This window comes from Odocoileus virginianus, chromosome 7, assembly GCF_023699985.2.
Source record: "Odocoileus virginianus isolate 20LAN1187 ecotype Illinois chromosome 7, Ovbor_1.2, whole genome shotgun sequence".
In the NCBI taxonomy this organism is placed as follows: Eukaryota; Metazoa; Chordata; class Mammalia; order Artiodactyla; family Cervidae; genus Odocoileus; species Odocoileus virginianus.
Window position 1 is genome coordinate 24,542,955 of NC_069680.1, and position 20,136 is coordinate 24,563,090.

Here is a 20,136-nt window from a genome sequence, read left to right on the forward strand (position 1 = left end):
AGATGCAGATTTCGATTCAGTTTCTTGAGCAAGAGTGAGGGGTGGGGTTTTAAATGTCTGCGTTTCTCACAGGATGGTGCAGAAGCTTCTAGTACATGGACTCTTTCTTCAGATGCATCCTCTGAAGCTTGGAGATGCAAAGGAACTTGTCTAAAGTCACCTGCTTATTTACACACAGAGAAGAGACTAGAATCCAAATCTCCTGGGTCCCAGACCCAAGTACCATCTCCTGCACTGTTTATTTCCCTTAGCTTAATGAAAAGGAGAACAGGAGAATCAAATAGGAACAGAGCATAATCAAATATGAACAAGACTGGGGCATAGTTTATAAGCAGGGTAATTCTTTTTAAAAATTTTACCAATGAACATGATTGACAAGAACAGCATTTAATTACAATTTTCTTTAAACTGTGCTTGTTTTGACAGTTCCTGCCTCAGTTTCAGCCACAGATTTGGTCCTTGCAACTGGTAACAAGTTTCTGCTGATTTGTCCTGTTACTAACGTTAAGAGATATTGATGGGTTGAAATTCTACCTCAAGAGTACTGTTTGCCCAGGGGTCACTTGGCTGAATTAATCCCTTGGAAAATAGACTAGAATCCAGAAATTGACAAATATACAGTGAAGCTGAGGTCCCAACATTCAAGTAAAGCACTTGCATACACTTGTGAGTGATCCACAGAGTCTACGGTTCATACTTCCTACACACACATTGACCGTTGGCTCTCTGATCTCCCTGCTGACTGTGTATTATAAAAGACAACGGATTAGGGAGGGGGTGCAGAGACTGGGAGGGGAAGACCTCATAGAAGAGCCACAGTGGCAAGGGCAGGAAATGCTAAAAGACAGCCACAGAAGGGTTCAGAAAACCAGTGTCACCAGGCTTTCTAAATAGCGCAGTATGAAGCAAAAATACCCACTAAACTCAGCATCCTTTGAGACACCTCCTTAATACAACCTTGAACAGCAATGGTTTCTTCTTAATGAGCCAGAATCACGCAAGTTAAAATATGACCAAGTATCTTCTGTTTAAGAGGACAGGGAAACTTGTTTTCTTTCAGGAGAGTTTTAATTTATAACAGCTCATGTGGGGTTTTTATTTTTGCCATCCAAAAAGTATTTATTGAAGGATAATTGATTTACAGTGTTAATTTCTGCTCTACACCTAGTGACTCAGTTACATACATATAAACATCCTTTTATATTCTTTTCCGTTATAGTTTATCACAGGATAGTTCCCTGTACTATACAGTAAGACCTTGTTGTTGGTCCATCCCATATATAATAGCTTGCATCTGCTCACAACATCCCTCTTGCCATTTTGCCAGAAGCTCTGATATTCTAATGAACAGAAGATCTGTATTTAAGAGACACACAGAGAAATGTACAGTTTATCTTGAAGAGATAGGATAAATTTTAAACTTTAATTAGAAAACCAAAAAATAGAAAAAAATTAACACAGAATACAACAGACAATTTGACTTTGGCACTAAAATAGTCATGGGGTCAATTTTCATTGAGTAGAAAAGATTGCAGTTCAGTTCAGTTCAGTCGCTCAGTCGTGTCCGACTCTTTGCGACCCCATGAATCGCAGCATGAATCATGAGTTCGTGAATTCATCATGACCCCATGGATCGCATCACCAACTCCCGGAGTTTACCCAAACTCATATCCATCGAGTCGGTGATGCCATCCAGTCATCTCATCTTCTGTCATCCCCTTCTCCTCCTGCCCCCAATCCCTCCCAGCATCAGGGTCTTTTCCAATGAGTCAGCTCTTTGCATCAGGTGGCCAAAGTGTTGGAGTTTCAGCTTCAGCATCAGTCCTTCCAATGAACACCGAGGACTGATCTCCTTTAGGATGGACTGGTTGGATCTCCTTGCAGTCCAAGGGGCTCTCAAGAGTCTTTTCCAATACCATAGTTCAAAAGCATCAATTCTTCAGCACTCAGCTTTCTTCACAGTCCAACTCTCACATCCATACATGACCACTGGAAAAACCATAGCCTTGACTGGACGGACCTTTGTTGGCAAAGTAATGTCTCTGCTTTTTAATATGCTGTCTAGGTTGGTCATAACTTTCCTTCCAAGGAGTAAGCATCTTTTAATTTCATGGCTGCAATCACCATCCACAGTGATTTTGGAGCCCTCCAAAATAAAGTCTGACACTGTTTCCGCTGTTTCCCCATCTATTTCCCATGAAGTGATGGGACCAGATGCCATGATCTTAGTTTTCTGAATGCTGAGCTTTAAGCCATCTTTTTCTCTCTCCTCTTTCACTTTCATCAAGAGGCTTTTTAGTTCCTCTTCACTTTCTGCCATAAGGGTGGTGTCAGCTGCATATCTGAGGTTATTGATATTTCTCCCGGCAATCTTGATTCCAGCTTGTGCTTCTTCCAGCCCAGTGTTTCTCATGATGTACTCTGCATATAAGTTAAATAAGCAGGGTGACAATATACAGCTTTGACGTACTCCTTTTCCTATTTGGAACCAGTCTGTTGTTCATGTCCAGTTCTAACTGTTGCTTCCTGACCTGCATACAGGTTTCTCAAGAGGCAGGCCATGTGGTTTGGTATTCCCATCTCTTTCAGAATTTTCCACAGTTTATTGTGATCCACACAGTCAAAGGCTTTGGCATAGTCAATAAAGTGAATTTAACTCAGATGACCATTATATCGACTACTGTGGGCAAGAATCCCTTAGAAGAAATGGAGTAGCCATCATGGTCAACAGAAGAGTCTGAAATGCAGTACTTGGATGCAATCTCAAAAATGACAGAATGATCTCCGTTTCCAAGGCAAACCATTCAATATCACGGTAATCCAAGCTTATGCCCCAACCAGTAACGCTGAAGAAGCTGAAGTTGAACGGTTCTATGAAGACCTACAAGACCTTTTAGAACTAACACCCAAAAAAGATGTCCTTTTCATTATAGGGGACTGGGAATGCAAAAGTAGGAAGTCAAGAAATACCTGGAGTAACCGGCAAATTTGGCCTTGGAGTACAGAATGAAGCAGGGCAAAGGCTAATAGAGTTTTGCCAAGAGAAAAGATTTAAAACCACCTAATAAACATATGGTAACCCACTCCAGTATTCTTGCCTGGAGAATCCCATGGACGGAGGAGCCTGGTAGGCTACAGTCCACGGGGTCGCAAAGAGTCGGACACGACTGAGCGACTTCACACACACATTCAATAAACATTTAACCTCAGGGCAATGTCTGATAACAGAGAAATGACTGCAGTGTGTACTTCCACTTCGGTTGACTGTTGTGTATGTAAAAACATGGTAGTACAGGGAACACAACTCATGTGTTTTTAATTTAGTTACTTAAACTTTTATTCAAGAGGGTGGGGAACAATTAGTTCTCACACTTAAATTTTCCAAAAGCAAAGCCTGGTTAATGAGATAATAGGAAAGGCAGAATTGTGTATATTAGAAAAAGAATAAGAACTTTCTGATCCACTGACTAACTTTCCTGTTTGTGTTTTGTATTCAGGCATCATTCCAACCTCAGCAGAAGTGACTCCTTCACCTGGTAATGCCCTCTGCCCACTGCAAATGTAGACGGATGAGACAGTAAGGTTGCCTCTGTCATGCCACCAGGGCCAAGACTAGGACAGCTCTGGGGGAGGTGTATTGTCAGCTTGCTGTCTTTTGAGCAGAGTGCTTAATCTGGGTCAGACCCTGCACCAGGCCTGGGGACTTGAGGGATCAGGAAGGCAGAGAGGGTATCTCCCTGGCCAGGTCAGCTCACCTGTCATAGGTTCTCATAGCATCACGCAGCTCTCCTTCATAGCACTTGTCACAAGAGCAGTTTTGTAGAGCGGGAGCAGCAGCCATACTAATTTTGTTGATCGCCCCATTCCAGCATTTAGCACAGTGCCTACCAGAATAGATAAATGAATCAAGACCTATTGACTAAATAAATGAAGTCTGTGGTTTCTGTAGGCTTCCCCAAAGGCTCCGTGGGTAAAAAAAAAAAAAAAAAAAAAATTGACCTGCAATGCAGGAAACTCAGGTTTGATCCCTGGGTTGGGAAGATTCCCTGGAGTAAGAAATGGCAACCCACTCCAGTATTCTTGCCTGGAAAATTCCATGGACTAAGGACCTGGCAGGTTACATGACTGAGCACGCATGCATGCACGCATGGTTTCTATGCTCCAGGGACAGAGAGAAGAAAATAAGTTAACAATACTACTATTTCTTGCCATTTGGCAAGTTTTGATCAATTGTCTTTTCTTATCTCCAGCATCTCTGAGTATTGCTGTAACCACCTCGACAGGTAATTTTGATGTTATTTTGGGCTTCGTCCATCTTATAAATTATTTGCTTATAAATTGTCTTATAAATTACATGCTTATAAATTATTTGATTTTCCAATGAGCTCATTAAATAACTGTTTATGTCATGATAAATTCTTTGAAAGTTTTAAAATGTGTTTATACTGACCTGACTCAAAAAAGGCCATACTAACTGCGTGGGCCAAGGGGAAAATGAGTCCAGCCAATTCAGCCAAACACAAGCAATGAGTCATTTGCTGGACTGACTGGTGGTCGAATGTCAACTGTCCATGAAGGGAGCTTCTCCTGAACACCAGCCATCATGTAGGTGTTGTCAGACTGGTGGAGAGTCAGACCATGGCTTTAACTGATCCTTCTGAATGTTCAACCAGCATTCGGTGAAGATGGCCATGAGCCAAGATAGTGAGGGATGCAGAGCTGACCAGGGTAACAAATAGCTGTCCTCTTGGATGTTAGACTTTGAGTGATGCCGTTATCTGAGGAGTTACTGTGTGACTTTGTTTTTTTTTCCCTCTTTCTTATTTTTTAAATTATGAAAGTATGATAACACATTTACAGGAGACTTGGAAAGTCCAGGACAAAGTTACATATAGTTCTACTATATATTACAATTATTTTTAAGTATATAAATTAAGAGTTTTAGTTGGAGTTTGAATATCAAACTCTCAAAAATTAATAGAATGAATATACAGAAATCTAGAAGGATATAGTAGACCTGAAAAGCATGGTGAAGCAGTTCAGCATAATTTAGATTTGTACAATTTTCACACAAATAGAATACAAATTCTATTCAAGTTGCCACAGACTGTGAGCTTGGAAATATAGAACATATCCAGGAACATGAAACAAGGTGCAAAAATGTCATGGTCTAAAGGTATTGAGCTCATACGGAGTCTGTTCTCTTATCACTACGGAATTATGTTAGAAATCAGTATCAAGCGATATTTGAAAATAACTCACATGTTTTCACCTGTCTGACTTTGGACTTAATTTGACAATTAGTGTTAGAGATTTATTTGGGTGGAGGACAATAAAGAAGATGATCTACTCTACTCCAGGTGTTGAAATAAAGCAGTTCTAAAATAAAGCATCAGAGTCAGAACCAAAATATGGCCTTTATTACTGATACAGCTAAGAGATGCATGTATGAGACAAATGGACTTTTCATACTCTTCCTCACCCTCAGTCTATATCTTGAGACAGCCTACCTAGGGAAAGTTCCAGTCTGCAGAGATCACCCTTTCCTGGGTCACTGCCTCCCACTCATTTAAGGGGAGGCAGGGAAAAGCAGGGCTTCCCTGGTGGCTCAGAGGTTAAAACGTCTGCCTGCAATGCGGGAGACCTGGGTTCGATCCCTGGGTCGGGCAGATCGCCTGGAGAAGGAAATGGCAACCCACTCCAGTATTCTTGCCTGGAGAGTCCCATGGACGGAGGAGCCTGGTGGGCTACAGTCCACGGGGTCGCAAAGAGTCGGACACAGCTGAGCGACTTCACTATCACTTATGGAATCTTTGTTAGATGAACACTGTGCAATGGAGAAACTTGGACCAATGGTTGTTGCCCTCTGAACAGGTAGCCTTCAAGAGAAGAAGGGAAGGGTGGCCAAGAGGAGACCCAGGGAGTAGAGGGGTGGCCTGGGGGCAGTAAAGCATTTGGAGATGCCCTGCTGTAGCTCCTGTCTAGACAGTAGGCAGACAAGCCAAGTCAGTCATACTGGTCTTTGTTGGCCATTTTTACGTCTTCTGTATCTTATAGAAACACGTATGGCTGATCAGTCTGTCTTATTGCTGCCTTCTTCTCTTTGTTCATCTGCAGCTCCATTGTCAGCCAGTGTGACCTCCACACCAGGTAAAACACTGTCTAGTGTCCCATAAGTGTCTCTTCTTGGAGCTCCATTTATCAGACTAGGCTGTCACATCGATATTTTGCACCCAACACTGCCTCAGTAAAAACAGAAACCCAGGAATCTTCTCCACTGGTATGTAAGTTTCTTCATCTCTTTTTTTACAGATCTCTCTTCAGCCTCAGCAGATATGACCTCTCCATCTGGTAAATGCTCTCTCACTGTGGTGTTTAAGTGAACCAGACTAGCTTCTTACTGCTCGGGTCCTATTTAGAAAACAAGCCCACTTAACGACCACAAAGTAAACCCCAATGAAAAGACACACGAAATGTCTTTTTGTCTCCTTTCTAAGTATCCTGTTTTCTTTGTTCAGGCACAGATGTGTTCTCGGCCTCAGCAGAAGTGGACACCCCCTCTGGTAATGTTTTCTACCTGTCACATTTCCTAAGTTCAAACTCTCCTCTTTCTGTTTAACAAGTGAACATATACATAGAATATTTTGTCTACAGAATAAGCCCCAAGGTAAACAGAAGTCCTAGCCTCCTTTTCACAGAAATTAAGCTTCATGTTCTCGTTCACTCACAGACACAGAAGTGGTCCCTCCACCAGGGAACACCTTCTGCTTGTCACACTGGTTTTGATCGGATGTGCCCAAGAGACTCGAGGGCTGGGGGTCCACGCCTCCACCTGCTGGGTGGTCATGTTATGATTCAAGTGATGCTTTGACCCCTCCACCCAGATGCACCCACTAGGGGACGACTGTGATTGTGTCGCTATTATCCATTCACCACTTCCCTGGTGGCTCAGACGGTAAAGTGTCTGCCTACAATGTGGGAGACCCAGTTTCAATCCCTGGGTCAGGAAGACCTCCTGGAGAAGGAAATGGCAACCCCCTCCGGTACTCTTGCCTGGAAAATCCCATGGACGGAGGAACCTGGTAGGCTACAGTCCATGGAGTCGCAGAGTTAGACACGACTGAGCAACTTCACTTTCACTTTCTTCTGTTTTCAACCACACTGTTTTTGAAAAATTCATTCCATCTCCTTTTCACTAATACTCGAGTTTGATCCTTCTTTGTTTGCAGATATGACTCCCACTTCAAGCGAAGCTCCTTCTTCACCAGGTATCTCTCTGCTCTTTGTAGTAACTCTGTGAGTGGCTTTCTGAAAGAATCCAGCCAAGAAGAGAGGGTTCCTATTTCCCTAACAGAGGAGAGGAGAGAGGACAGGAGAGGCTAGGGGGGCTCCAAGCCACTCCCCCCCATCCCTGAGTCACCTCGTGGAGCCAGAGCGGATGCGACTCCCACATCTTATGCTCTGAGAGGCAAAGGGGTGTTGGAAGAGTGTGCTTTGGGGTCTCATGGGTTTGAATTGTGGATGATCCAGGCACATGTACAGGGCCTCCCAGGTGGCGCTAGTGGTAAAGAACCTGCCTGCCAATGCAGGAGATGTAAGAGATGTGAATTCGATCCCTGGGTCGGGAAGACCCCCCCTGGAGGAAAGGCATGGCAACCCACTCCAGTGTTCTTGCCTGGAGAATTCTATAGATGGAGGAGCCTGGCGGGCTACAGTCCATAGGGCTGCAAAGAGTTGGACACGACTGAAGTGACTTATCATGCACATGCACTCACAGACATGTGTGTAAGCTGAGTCTCCATGTCCTCATCTCTAAAATAGTGATAATACTTAGCTGGCATGTTTGTGGTAAGGATTAGAGTCGTAAATTATAAGACACATTGTAGATGCTCATAATGGGAATGGTTGTTAACCTACCTTGTTAAAGACCAACTTCACATACACTGTTTTACCCCTTGCGTGCACAAGTCCACAAGATAAATAAGCAGAGTGGATTCTATTATTTACAGCTTAAAACAGTCTTGTTTTCAAAACCTTGTGGTCTACAGCATAAAATTTCAATGAATTCAAATGCTAATGCTTTCTTTTCACTGGAAAAAAATTTTTTGGCAGCCACAGATCTGGTTTCAACAGAAGTGATGTCGTCATCTGGTAACGATCATATGCCTGTTGCTAGATTAATCCTTAGTTTTATAGTAGTTTATACAACCAAACGCTGTCATAAAGTCCATTGTTACTCTTCCTACCTTGCCTCCTTCTGAATATTTTCATATGGGATTGCATCTCTTAGATATGGTCTTTCTCTTATCTAAAAATATTTCTGGAATCTCACTTGATTTTCTTCATTTTCAGCCCTTGTAAAAATCTATTGCTTTTGAATTCTTCCTATAAGAACTTGAGTGCATTTATAAAATTATTCTGACCATTGAATAGATTATTTGATAACTATCAGTTAAGACTCCATGCTTCCAAAGCAGGGAGCACAGGTTCAGTTCCTGGTTTGGGAAATAAGATCCCACATGCTGCACGGCATGGCCAAAAAATTTTAAAAATAAGTCAATAATTTGAGTTTTGGAGAATAAAAAGCCACACAACACTACTTGTTACATTTTGATGCAACTTAATGGACAAATAAATAAATAAAACCTAATAAACAGTATTCTGGCTCCCAAACTAAAAACTTTTTTAGAAAGCATTAGTGTCTAAACGTAGAAAAAACATTTGGCTCATTTTCATCTTTGAATATATATATGTGACTTTGAAGATATGCATATTTTTAAGCTTGTTTTTTCTTTTTTTTACAGTTTCAGTAGGTGAGGAAATGACCCCATTACCTGGTAATTTTTGTTTATTTCTAAGCACTAAACCTATCACATCATTATTAATACTGTTATTTCTTTTTCATTGAAATTTCCTACCCTTTACAGAAAACTTTATAGCTTTTAGGTGTGTATATGCAGGTTACAGATGTGTGCGCACACATACATTTTGTAGCTTAGAAGCCCCGATTCACCTCTCAAGGCCTCACTCAGAAGACGTTTGCCTTTATTCATAGTTTGGACAAGAGTTGTTATCTTGCTTCCAGTACCTCAGTAACAAATCAGATGAGGAGAGCAACCATCCTGGACCAGGGTATTTCAGTCACAGAGAAGCAGATGCCAGAGGTGTTTATTAACATTCACTGAGCATCTTCTATGTGCTGAGCAGAGCAGGAAATTGAAAAATAGTCACTAGCAACCAATTTATATGAAGGTAAATCATTTTATACACATTAGTGGGTATAGCACCACCAACATAATATGGGTTTTCTTTTAAAATTAGTTTTACTTTTTACATCACCTTTTTTGAAGTATAATTATGTACAGTAAATTGCACACACCTGTGAGTTTTGTCTAACGTATACAGCTGTGTAAGCACCACCACAATCAAGATCTAGAGCATTCTGGGACTTCAGTGGGGTGTTTGTGCGCTTAGTCGCTCAGTCGTGTCCCTCAGTTGTGTTCAGTGGTGGTCCAGTGGTTAAGAGTCTGTGCTTTCAATCCCTGATCAGGGAACTAAGATCCCACATGCCTCAGGATGAGGCAAAAAATTTTAATTAAATTAAAGAGATCTAGAGTATTTCCATCCCCCCAGAAAGTTCCCTGATGCCCTTTACAGTAAATCCTTTCCACTTCCCCCAGACCAACTGATCTGTTTTCTGTCACCGTAAATTAGATTTGGTTTTCTAGAATCTCATATAAGAGAAATCAAAGCGTATATGCTTTTGTGTCTTCTAAACCTTGCTTAACAAGTTTTAAAGAAATATTTATTTGGTTGCAATGGGTCTTCGTTGCAGTGTTCGGGATCTAGTTCCCTGACCAGATATCAAACCCAGGCTCCCTACATTGGGAGCTCAGAGTCTTAGCCCCTGGACCACCAGGGAGGTCCCAACAAATTGTTTTTAAGATTTGCCCCAGGTGGTTCCATATGTTGGTGATTTGTTCTTTTTTTCATTTGTATTGTTTCTGCTTAGTATTGTTGCATTGTGTGGGACATACCACAATTTATTATGGACATACATACCACAATTTATTTGTCCATTCCTCTGTGGATGGACATTTGGATTGTTTCCAGGTTTTGCATATTGCTGAGTTTGCTATTTATACATCTTTCTGTGATCATGTGTTTTATCTTGAGTAAATATCTAGGAATGGAATAACTACATTACATAGTATAGAGGTTTTTATTGAGGTATAATAGGTACCTCAATAAACATGTTAACATAATTAACATTAACATAATATTAACATATTAACATAAACAATAAACATATTAATTGCAGGTGTACAACATAATGATTTAATATTTGTATATACCGCGAATGATCACCACAGTAATTTGAGTTAGCATCCATCTCCAAACATAGCTACAAAAATTTTTTTCTAGAGATGAAAATTTGCAAGTTCCTTCCTAGCAACTTTCAGATACATAATACAGTCTTATTAACTATAATAGTCACCATGCTGTACATCACATCCCCAGGAATTATTTTATAACTGAAACTCTCTATCCATAGTAGTTCTTACAATGTTGACTTTTATTCATTAAAAGAAGCTCCATTGGACAGATGTGAGTAAGAGCAGTGCCTCTTGCCCCCCGCAGACCTCCGCCTGGTGGGCGGGCGCAGCCGCTGCGAGGGCCGGGTGGAGGTCCGGCACGAGGGCGTGTGGGGCACGGTGTGCGACGACCACTGGAGCATCAGGGACGCCCGCGTGGTGTGCCGCGTCCTGGGCTGCGGGCGCGCGCTGGGCGCCCTGGGGCGCGGCCGCTTCGGCCCAGGCTCGGGGCCCATCCTGCTGGACGACGTGCGCTGTGCGGGCACCGAGGACGCGCTGGAGCGCTGCGCCCACGCGGGCTGGGCGCGCCACGACTGTCAGCACCGGGAGGACGCGGGCGTGGTCTGCGCAGGTACCCGGGCTCCCCTGCCACGCCGGGCCCTCCCCGGGGTCTTCCTAAGGCTCCACCCTTTCTTTCCTCCCGGAACATCCCGAAGGTCAGAATTCACCAGCCCGAGGTATATCAGGTCGGCCAGGGCCCCAGATTCTAGGATAACAAGAGCGTATTTATTACATAGCCCGTTGTGGTACATCTTTTAGATGTACAGACAGAGGTGGAACTGTGTTAACCAGGTTTTTCTAATTCCAGTTCAGCACAGTATTTGTCCTGAAATACAGCTAAAAGTTTGTGAAGCCAAACAAGTGACAGCTTTAAAAAGTGATTTAAAATTAAGAACTTGCTGCTTTCAGTCAGACTGCAATTTGTCTGTTGTCCCCTTTTCAACCTCTGATAAGGGCACAGTCCTAGGTGGAGTCCCTTCTCCACTTTGACCTAACCCTTGGAAGTCAGAACCTCGCAGTCCTGGTTCCCCTCGGTCCCTTTCATCCAAGATTTGGCAAATAGTTTTTGTCCCCGGCCATCTGTCTTGGCATTTGACTTCCATGGGCAGAACTCCTTCTGTGTGGAGTCATACTCCCCTATATTTGCCCTTAATTTATCCACTAAATCTCACTTGTGTGATGGAATTCTACGGTTTGGTGAACAAGGTTAGCTCACTTTGGCTCTTCCATTCTACTTTTTTGCAGGTGAATCAAAGGCATCCTTGCTGTTCCTTTTGCCTTTATGTGGCGATTCCTCTTATTTTGCATAGAAATGGAGCCCAAATAGAAAGGCTATCAGAGCCCCCTTGAGAAAGTTAATTCCACAGGAAGCCATGTAGTGTGACTCACCCTAGGGCTGTGGGTTCCTTTTTCTCCAGATCCTCACTTTTACTGTCTGTTCACAGTTCCAGCCATTCCTCATGCTGTTGGGGGGCCCCCTGTAAATGGTAATTTATCTTCTATGGGATTATACATCAAAGGGTTTGTTTTTCATCAGGTTTGGCAGCCAAAGGACCAGTTGTCTGGGGCTGAGAGCATTTGAGGGGCTGAGGGAATCTGGCCAGCCTTCCTTTTGGGCCTTGGCCCTGGGTTTCTGTCTTGCCTTGCTTCTGAGAGGGGAGGGCTTGAAAGCCATGAAGCGTGCATTTCCCAGCCTGGACTACCAAGCACGCCATGTGCATGGGAAGGGACGCCAGCCAGGGTTCAGCCACGCGATGAGGTTTAAAACCTGCAAAGCCCTGTGTTTACTAGTCTCTCTCTCCAACAAATCTTGGTGTTCATGACACCATTCTCAACACTACTTTATCCATGTCAGAACCCCTCCCTCCAGCTCCATCAGGAGGCCCTGGGCCCTCCTTTACTTTGCATTGCCCTGGAGTATTTTCAGGCCATTGCTTCAGCTTTAATAAGTGAATGCAGTGAGCCCCCTTCCCTACAGCCCACGTCTACTGCTGGCTATGTTGTCCCTGCCCAGTGCTTCTGCACAGCTGACGTTTGCTTTTCTTTGTCCCCGCCCCACCACCAGGTGCAGCCGACTCTGTGGTACCCAAGGATAACGGTAAAGTCTTCTTCCCTCCTAGGGTGTGAGGCTCTGGAAAGGGGAGCTAAGAGACATTGGGGAAGAATGAATAGGCTGTGTGTAGGGACCAGCTTCTGTGTCTCTCCTAAGATCTCTCGTATCTCCATCCTCTTGTTGGACTTTAGAAGGCTGGGGAGGAAGGCCCTTTGCATCCCCCCCCCCCACCTTGGCTTCCACTCCCCTTTTCTAACTTACCCCTCATACAAAGGCCCAGATGCATATTCAGGCTTGGATGTTCTTACCATATGAGATTAACTGTCCTTTAAATCCTTAGAAGAGGCTCTGACTCTGGGACACGTTCTGTGGGTAGGACCCCCTTTGGAAAGAAGAGGAAGTATAAAGTCAGTGAAAGTCAAGTTGAGTGTAGGGGGTGATGAGAGCCAAACCAGCCCCAACCCAGGGCACTGTCCATGGTACTTTTATAAAGTAAACATAATTCACACCCCTGAGTGCACTCTATGTCCAGTGCTCCAGGTTCTCTTTGTAATTTTCTCCCCTTCCTCCCCCTTCTGCAGCCCAGCTCTCCTGCTGGCCTCACCTTTTCCAAGTTGTCATTGACCGAGGCTACCTCCGGAGGCTGGGCTACTCGTCCTGGGACATCCACTTAAATGATGAGCTGTGTCGCCCCCGAGTCACAGGGCGCTACCTGATCTTCAACATTCCCTATGGCCACTGTGGCACCATCAGACAGGTATGAAACTGACAAGGTGGTGGTACCCTTCTGTGGATGGAGGCCAAAAAGAGAGGCTTGGGAGAATCAACCACCTGTTAAAAACCTGAATAGGGACAGAGGAAAGGCACAGCCATGGCTTTGGTTCTGAGTTCTGCGAAACCTGGAGCAGCTCACTAATTTGTCTAAAACTGCCTCTCCTTTTGGGAATTTGGAGTACATAGTAATAAGTATAGAGTGCTGATGGGCTGATGGGTGGATGGATGGATGGACGGATAGATGGATAGATGGATGCTATTCTTTAAGCTGCAAAGCTAAAGCATTTTGTTACCACATGCTTTTTTATTCAGCAATAGTGCCCACCCACCATGTGCAAGCTATAGTGTTGGGCTTGGGGAAGACAGGCTGAGGGCCATGTTTCTAACCAGGTTTCCTAATGTAGGAAACAAATATTAAGATATTTATGTATAATCAAATGAATATGTTTATTTCATTTTGCTTAACCACCTACTTATTTTACAAACAAGTATCATTGAAATCAAGGAAATAAGTATACCAAAGATACAGGAAGAGTGTATAACCAGAAAATCATGTTTATAGGCACATTTAATAATGTAACAAGCTACAGAGAAAGATCCCTATGCTATTCATGTATTCTTTCACATCCCTGTATAGACACATGCCCCCAAAAAAGAGCACCCCAAACACTTGACATCGTTGGAGGTTGAATGCATTCAGTCTGCATGGTGCTAAATAACCCCTTTAACTCCATACTTCACATTGCACCTATTTGTGCAGACTGTAATCATTCTTATCCTCTTTGTTCTAAAAGTTCTATTTTTGACCTCAGAGGTTTTCCTCCCCAGCAGTCTGCTGGAAGCTCCCCAGTGTCTGGGAGGAGAGCAGGCCCTGGACATTTCCAGTCCACTGGGGAGAACCCTGAGCCATCCTCTCTTGCTCTGGCTGGCCCAGCTCCCCCTGCAAGCCTCCTGTGCTGACCACAGTCCTGGGGCCAGAGGAGATAGCAAACCAGGGACCGCCTGCAGTGGTGGCAAGTTCCCAGGCATCTATGGGGAAAGGCAGCACTATACAAAGGTCCCATGTCGGATTTCAGAGTCAGGGAATGAGCATCCTTCTAGCAGCCAATATGATTGACAGAACCACAGCTCCACGGCTCTCACATTGGAGAGAAGGGAGACACAGGTCCTGAGTGAACAAACGGATGAGAGTCCTTTGTCACGAAAAGAATTAAGGAGACCGTCGTGCTGGAGGAGACTCTTGAGAGTCCCTTGGACTGCGAGGAGGTCCACCCAGTCCATCCTAAAGGAGATCAGTCCTGGGTGTTCATTGGAAGGACTGATGCTGAAGCTGAAACTCCAATACTTTGGCCACCTGATGCAAAGAACTGACTCATTTGAAAAGACTCTGATGCTGGGAAAGATTGAGGGCGGGAGGAGAAGGGGACGACAGAGGATGAGATGGTTGGATGGCATCGCCGGCTCAATGGACATGGGTTTGGGTGGACTGTGGGAGTTGGTGATGGACAGGGAGGCCTGGCGTGCTGCGGTTCATAGGGTCGCAAAGAGTCGGACCCGACTTAGCGACTGAACTGACTGAACAAACAAGGAAAAGGATAGAAAATGCTTTGGGTGGAAGACCACGTTTGAATAGGGTGGTCAAAGAGCCGAGGCCTGAAAAAGGGCATAAAGCAGGTACAGAGGAATAGGAGGAGGGCTCCACGTAGGGGATCAGCAGACAGGTGCAGAGGCCCCGAGGCAGCAGCCAGCTTGACGAGGTCAAGGGAGAGACTCAGGGCCATGAACCACAGGAAGCCCAAAGTCTGGTTGGAATTGGGCGGGGCCACGCGTTCCTGGAGTTTAGCTTTTCTTCTAATTGTGTGTTCTCAACAAGGGTGACATCCCCCTCAAAGGGGAAGAGAGATAAGGATTCTTAGGGGCAAAAAAAATAAAGGAAAACAAGGCAGACCAGTGAGAAACACTGCTGTAAGCTTTCGGGGCTTTCCTTGGAGGGTTTCAAGGCAGACTGCCACTGGATCTGAGCCGCACAGGCTCAGGCTTGAACAGACATCCCTGGCCACGATGAGTCTCCATGACATGCCAGACTACGGGAAGGACACTGCTGAGGCCCCTACTCATCAGCCTCCAGCACCTTCTTGGCCCCTCACAGTCGTGTTGGATTTGAAGGAGCAAGGCTGAGAGCGAGGGTCTGTGGGGCCAGACACGCAGCTCACAAGGAGCCAGGGTTGGTCTGGGGTCAAGAGTTGGGTGGAGCGGTGGAGGAATTCAGCAGCTGGTGTGGACCTCCCACCCTATCTCATATTCCCCAAGCCTCGCACCCATAAGAGGGCAGAAGGGAGTCCAGACTCACACACTAGGGGTTCCCTGCATGCACCCTAAACTCCCAGAAGCAGGGACATAAGGTCAACCCCTCATGACCTCGGATACCAGAGAGGTCATGCCTGAGGCCTCATGCCCTCCGGCTTCTGTGAGTGGCAGGCACAGAGCAGAAGTCTCCGTTCGTGAAGAAAGCGCTGGTCAGGAAGCCAGGAGCACAGGCCACCAGCTCTCCCCTCTCCTCCCAGGAAAGCCGAGGCTCCCTCAGCTACTCCAACTCCATCAGAGGCCGAACCAGGGGCCACCCCGGCCAAGTCGTCGTGCGGCACAGGGTGCCTCGGCTCAAGTTCACCTGCAGGGTGGACGGCCCGTCAGCAGTGGAAGTTGTCCCTGGGGAGAACGCTGGCTACGATGTGTCCATATCGTTCCTCGAGTGGTCCCCGTCCCAGCCTGGAGAAAACACGGGGCCACACGTCGCCAGCCAGAGGAAAGAGGTCTTCCTCCAGGCCACGCTCCACAGCCCCAACCCCAGCCTGCAGCTCTTTGTGGATAGCTGTGTGGCTTCTCCAGACCCCAGTGATTTTACAACTGTCAAGTATGATTTGATCCAGCAAGGGTAAGGAAAATGGAAGGCCCTCTCTGGTTGCTGTGGTTGACTATTTACCTGTTATTCCTTTGGGGGATCTGTTTTGTTTTATTTGTAATAATTTTGTGTATTTGTCTGGGCTTCCCAGGTGGCTCGGTGGTAAAAGAATCCGCCTGCCAATGCAGGAGATGTGGGTTTGATCCCTGGGTTGGGAAGATCCCCTGGAGAAGGAAATGGCAACCCACTCCAGTATTCTTGCCTGGAGAATCCCATGGACAGAGGAACCTGTGAGGCTGCAGTCCATGGGGTCACAAAGAGTTGGACACAGCTTAGAGACTAGACAACAACAGTGTATTCATTGGTGTTTATTTCTGTCTGCACTGGGTCTTCACTGCTGCTCACTGGGCTTGCTCTGCTTATGGTGAGCAGGGCCTGCTCTTCATTGCGGTGGCGGGGGCGGTGTCTCACTGCGGTGGCTTCTCTGTTGCAGAGCGTGGACCCGCGAGCACATGGGGGCTTCAGTGGTTGTGATGCACAGGCTTAGTTGCCCTGTGGCACGTAGAATCTTCTGGGATCAAATCCATGTCCCCTGCATTAGCAGGCAGATTCTTAACCACTGGACTACCAGGGAGGTCTGACCATTGTCTTCTTAACTAGCAGTCCTAAATCAGAAAGTTGTGCCCCGAGTCTTCATCCTGCCCAGAGGCGGAGCCCAGACCCTAACCATCCCTCTGATCCCAGCTGGGGGCAGATAGTTATAGGAAGTCTAGACAACGTCCCTTGAATCCCCAAAGAGTCCTAGGCAGAGTCCATGCTGTCTCAGGCTCTGCTGACTCATGCCTCTCTTCTCTCCAAGTTTTATAACTATTGTCTTCCCCATTCCTCAGGGTATTTGGCTAGCACTGATGGGCTGCTGGGTTATCCCAGGCCAAGCTCTTACAGTGATGAGGTTTATTCTGGCACCCTTGGTTAGACAGAACATTTGCCAAATTGGAACTCAGGCAAGATATTTGCCTTTATAGCTCTCTTATCCCCCAACCAGCGCAAAATGCTTACAGATGGGTAATTGGCAACCCATGTGAAGACATCAAAACTCACTTTCTGATGGCAGCTCCAGAGTGGTGAGAGCCACTAAAGTGGTGAGAGCTTCCTAAAGTCCCTGAGAGGTATCATGATGCCTGTTTCCAAAAATTGGGGAGGGCAAGGGGCAGCACTTTCCACAGGCACAGTGAGCCTGGTGTGGGAGGTACATGGATGTGGCCCTCAGCCGCACTGAGTCAGAGGGAGAAAGCTCTTCCCTTCCAGGTCTCCCGTCCCAAAATTTGTCAAGGAGAGGGAGGTCCCTAGTGGTCCAGTGGTTACGACTCAGTGCTTTCACAGCCATGGCCCAGGTTCAGTCCCTAGTCAGGGAACCAAGATCCTGTAAGCCAAGTGGCTGTTATATATCAGAGAGGCCAGAATTTAACAACTGACATACTTCTGCTTATTTTATTAACAGGTTTAATTTGCTCTTCTTTCTCTAGTTTCTTAAGGTGGGAGCTTGTTGTTGTCGTTCAGTTGCTAAGCCGTGTCCAAGTCGTTGTGACCCCATGGACTACGGCACGCCAGGCTTCCCTGTCCTTCACCCTCTCCCTGAGTTTGCTCAAACTCACGTTCATTGTGTCGGTGATGCCATCCAACCATCTCATCCTCTTTTGGCCCCTTCATCTTTGTGTAATGCCCCTTTTCATCTCTAATGCTGGCTCTGAAGTCTGTTTTGGCTGAAATTAATATAGCTAATCCAGCTTTCTTTTGATTGGTATTAGCTTGGTAAATCTTTCTCTATCCCTTTACTTTTAATTAATCTTTGTCTTTATATTTAAAATAGGTTTCTTATAGACAGCATATAGTTGGATCTTGGTTTTTCTAATCTACTCTGGCAGTCTGTGTCTTCAAATTGGTATATTTAAATCATTCACATTTAAAGCGATAGTTGACATAGTTGGATTAAAATCTGCCGTCCTAGTAATTGTTTTCTATTTGTTACATTTGTTCTTTGTTTCTGCCCCCAATTCTCCTTTTGCTGCCTTCTCTGGTTTTAATTCAGGTTTAATACATTTTATATGCAGGTTTTAATTCAACATTTAAGTTAATTCCATTTTAACTCCTCTCTTGATATGTCATTTACTTCTTTCTTTAGTTTTTCAGTACTTACACAAAATACATTTTAAAATAAATTAAGTTCACCTTCAAATAATACGTGCTGTGCTGTGCTTAGTTGATCAGTCGTGTCCGACTCTTTGTGACCGCATGGACCATAGCCCGCCAGGCTCCCCTGTCCATGGGGATTCTCCAGGCAGGAATACTGGAGTGGGTTGCCATGCCCTCCTTCAGACGATCTTTCCAACCCAGGGATCAAACCCAGATCTCCCTCATTGCAGGCAGATTCTTTACCATCTGAGCCACCAGGGAAGCCCAAGAATACTGGAGTGGGGAGCCTGTCCCTTCTCCAGGGGATCTTCCCGACCCAGGAATCAAACTGGGGTCTCCTGCATTGCAGGTGGACTCTTTACCAGCTGAGCTACCAAGGAAGCCCCTCAAATGCTACCACTTTTAATCTACCCTTTTGAAAAAATAGAGTAGGTAATAGTTCTGGCTAACATTTACTTTGTTTTGTTTTTTTATTATGTTTTACAGTGCCTTTCTCTTTCTGGCTAGGAATGGTGGTTTTTTCCTCTCATCAGTTCAGTTCAGTTCAGTCACTCAGTAGTGTCCAACTCTTTGTCACCCCATGGAGTGCAGCATGCCAGGCTTCCCTGTGCATCACCACCTCCCAGAGCTTGCTCAAACTCATGTCCATCGAGTCAGTGACATCATCCAACCATCTCATTTTTTTCATAAAAGAAAGAAAGAGTGGGTAGTGGGAGGAACTCTGGTTGAAATTCAGAGATTTGTGTCCAAGCCCAATTATTTGAGCCAGAATTAATCCACACCATGCTTTAAATTGGGGCTTCCCAGGAGGCACAGTGGTAAAGAATCCACCTGCTAATGCAGGAGACACAAGAGATGCAGGTTTGATCTCTGGGTCAGGAAAATCCCCTGGAGTAGGAAATGGCAACCCGCTCTAGTATTCCCACCTGAAAAATTGCATGGATAGAGGAGCCTGGCAGGCTGCAGTCCATGGGGTCAAAAAGAGTCCAACAACAACAAACAACAGCGTGCTTTAAGTTAATCCTCTTGACCTGGGGTTTTTTTTCCCATCAGGTGCATCAAAGACAATACTTATATCAACCTGCACTCCCGGCAAAAGAATGTAGCCCGATTCAAGTTCAACATCTTCAGCATTCTCACCAGCTATGACGTGATCTATCTGCAGTGTAAGATCACCATCTGCAAAGTGGGGGACCATTCCTCCCGCTGCCCCCAGGGCTGTGCAGGGCGGAGCAAGAGGGGCACAGGCCTCAGGAAGGCCACAGGAGAGCAGACTGAGCATTTCCAAATAGTGGGGCCGCTGCAGATCCACAAAGCAGCCGGTCAGAGAAAGACTCATGGGTGATTTCTCCGAGTTTCACATCAACCTGCTAGAAATTGGAAGCAAATTCTATTTCTGCTCAGCGAAGTAATGTTGGATAAATCTGAGGTTGTCCTCGTAGAGACAGATAAAAGAGCTAAAGAGGTTCTCTTTGAGGCTGATTGCTAAGTAAATCTTGTCTGATTACCAAATTTCTAAGGCAATTGCTCTCTTTGCAGCTAGGAATCTTGCATTTTATAATTCTTCACTATCAAGAATTTGATCACTGTCTTAAACTGTGCAACATGTCAGAAGAAAAGTTCTCTCTTGATACCACACTGCACTTTAAAGATATTTTTGGCTCCTTAATGTTTAGATGCTAGTAGGTGGATCTTTTTGTTTCTGTCCCTCTGGTGATGTGAGAATTTATTTTCAGATCTTGCCAAGGGCCCTGTGAAGAATAAACTAAGTGTCTATCACAAAATCACTGCTCTTTTTTTTTAAACTATAGTCATTGGTCAGTTGAATCAAATGTCATTTA

The 20,136-nt window shown here is 45.1% G+C and overlaps 1 protein-coding gene and 1 long non-coding RNA gene across 2 annotated transcripts; both read left to right on the plus strand.

Moving 5' to 3' along the window:
• Positions 1-3,498: 3,498 nt before the first annotated feature.
• On the plus strand, positions 3,499-7,268 carry LOC139035988 (uncharacterized). The gene is made up of 6 exons (XR_011488659.1): positions 3,499-3,536; positions 4,251-4,283; positions 6,118-6,150; positions 6,313-6,351; positions 6,519-6,563; positions 7,230-7,268. It is a non-coding gene; the product is annotated as an uncharacterized lncRNA (long non-coding RNA).
• A 1,494-nt stretch (positions 7,269-8,762) lies between these two features.
• LOC139035987 (scavenger receptor cysteine-rich domain-containing protein DMBT1) lies at positions 8,763-20,036 on the plus strand. The gene is made up of 6 exons (XM_070470366.1): positions 8,763-8,837; positions 10,642-10,947; positions 12,442-12,474; positions 13,011-13,186; positions 15,768-16,135; positions 19,349-20,036. Exons 1-6 carry the CDS (start codon positions 8,822-8,824, stop codon positions 19,638-19,640), a joined length of 1,191 nt encoding a protein of 396 aa, XP_070326467.1. The 5' UTR covers positions 8,763-8,821; the 3' UTR covers positions 19,641-20,036.
• Positions 20,037-20,136: the final 100 nt, after the last annotated feature.

What these genes read in the sequence shown, in the direction of transcription:
- LOC139035987 (XM_070470366.1), top strand. An exon ending in TGTGGTACCCAAGGATAACG is followed by an intron (nt 12,475 to 13,010) that starts GTAAAGTCTTCT and finishes CCCCTTCTGCAG; the next exon opens with CCCAGCTCTCCTGCTGGCCT. An exon ending in ACTGTGGCACCATCAGACAG is followed by an intron (nt 13,187 to 15,767) that starts GTATGAAACTGA and finishes CTCTCCTCCCAG; the next exon opens with GAAAGCCGAGGCTCCCTCAG.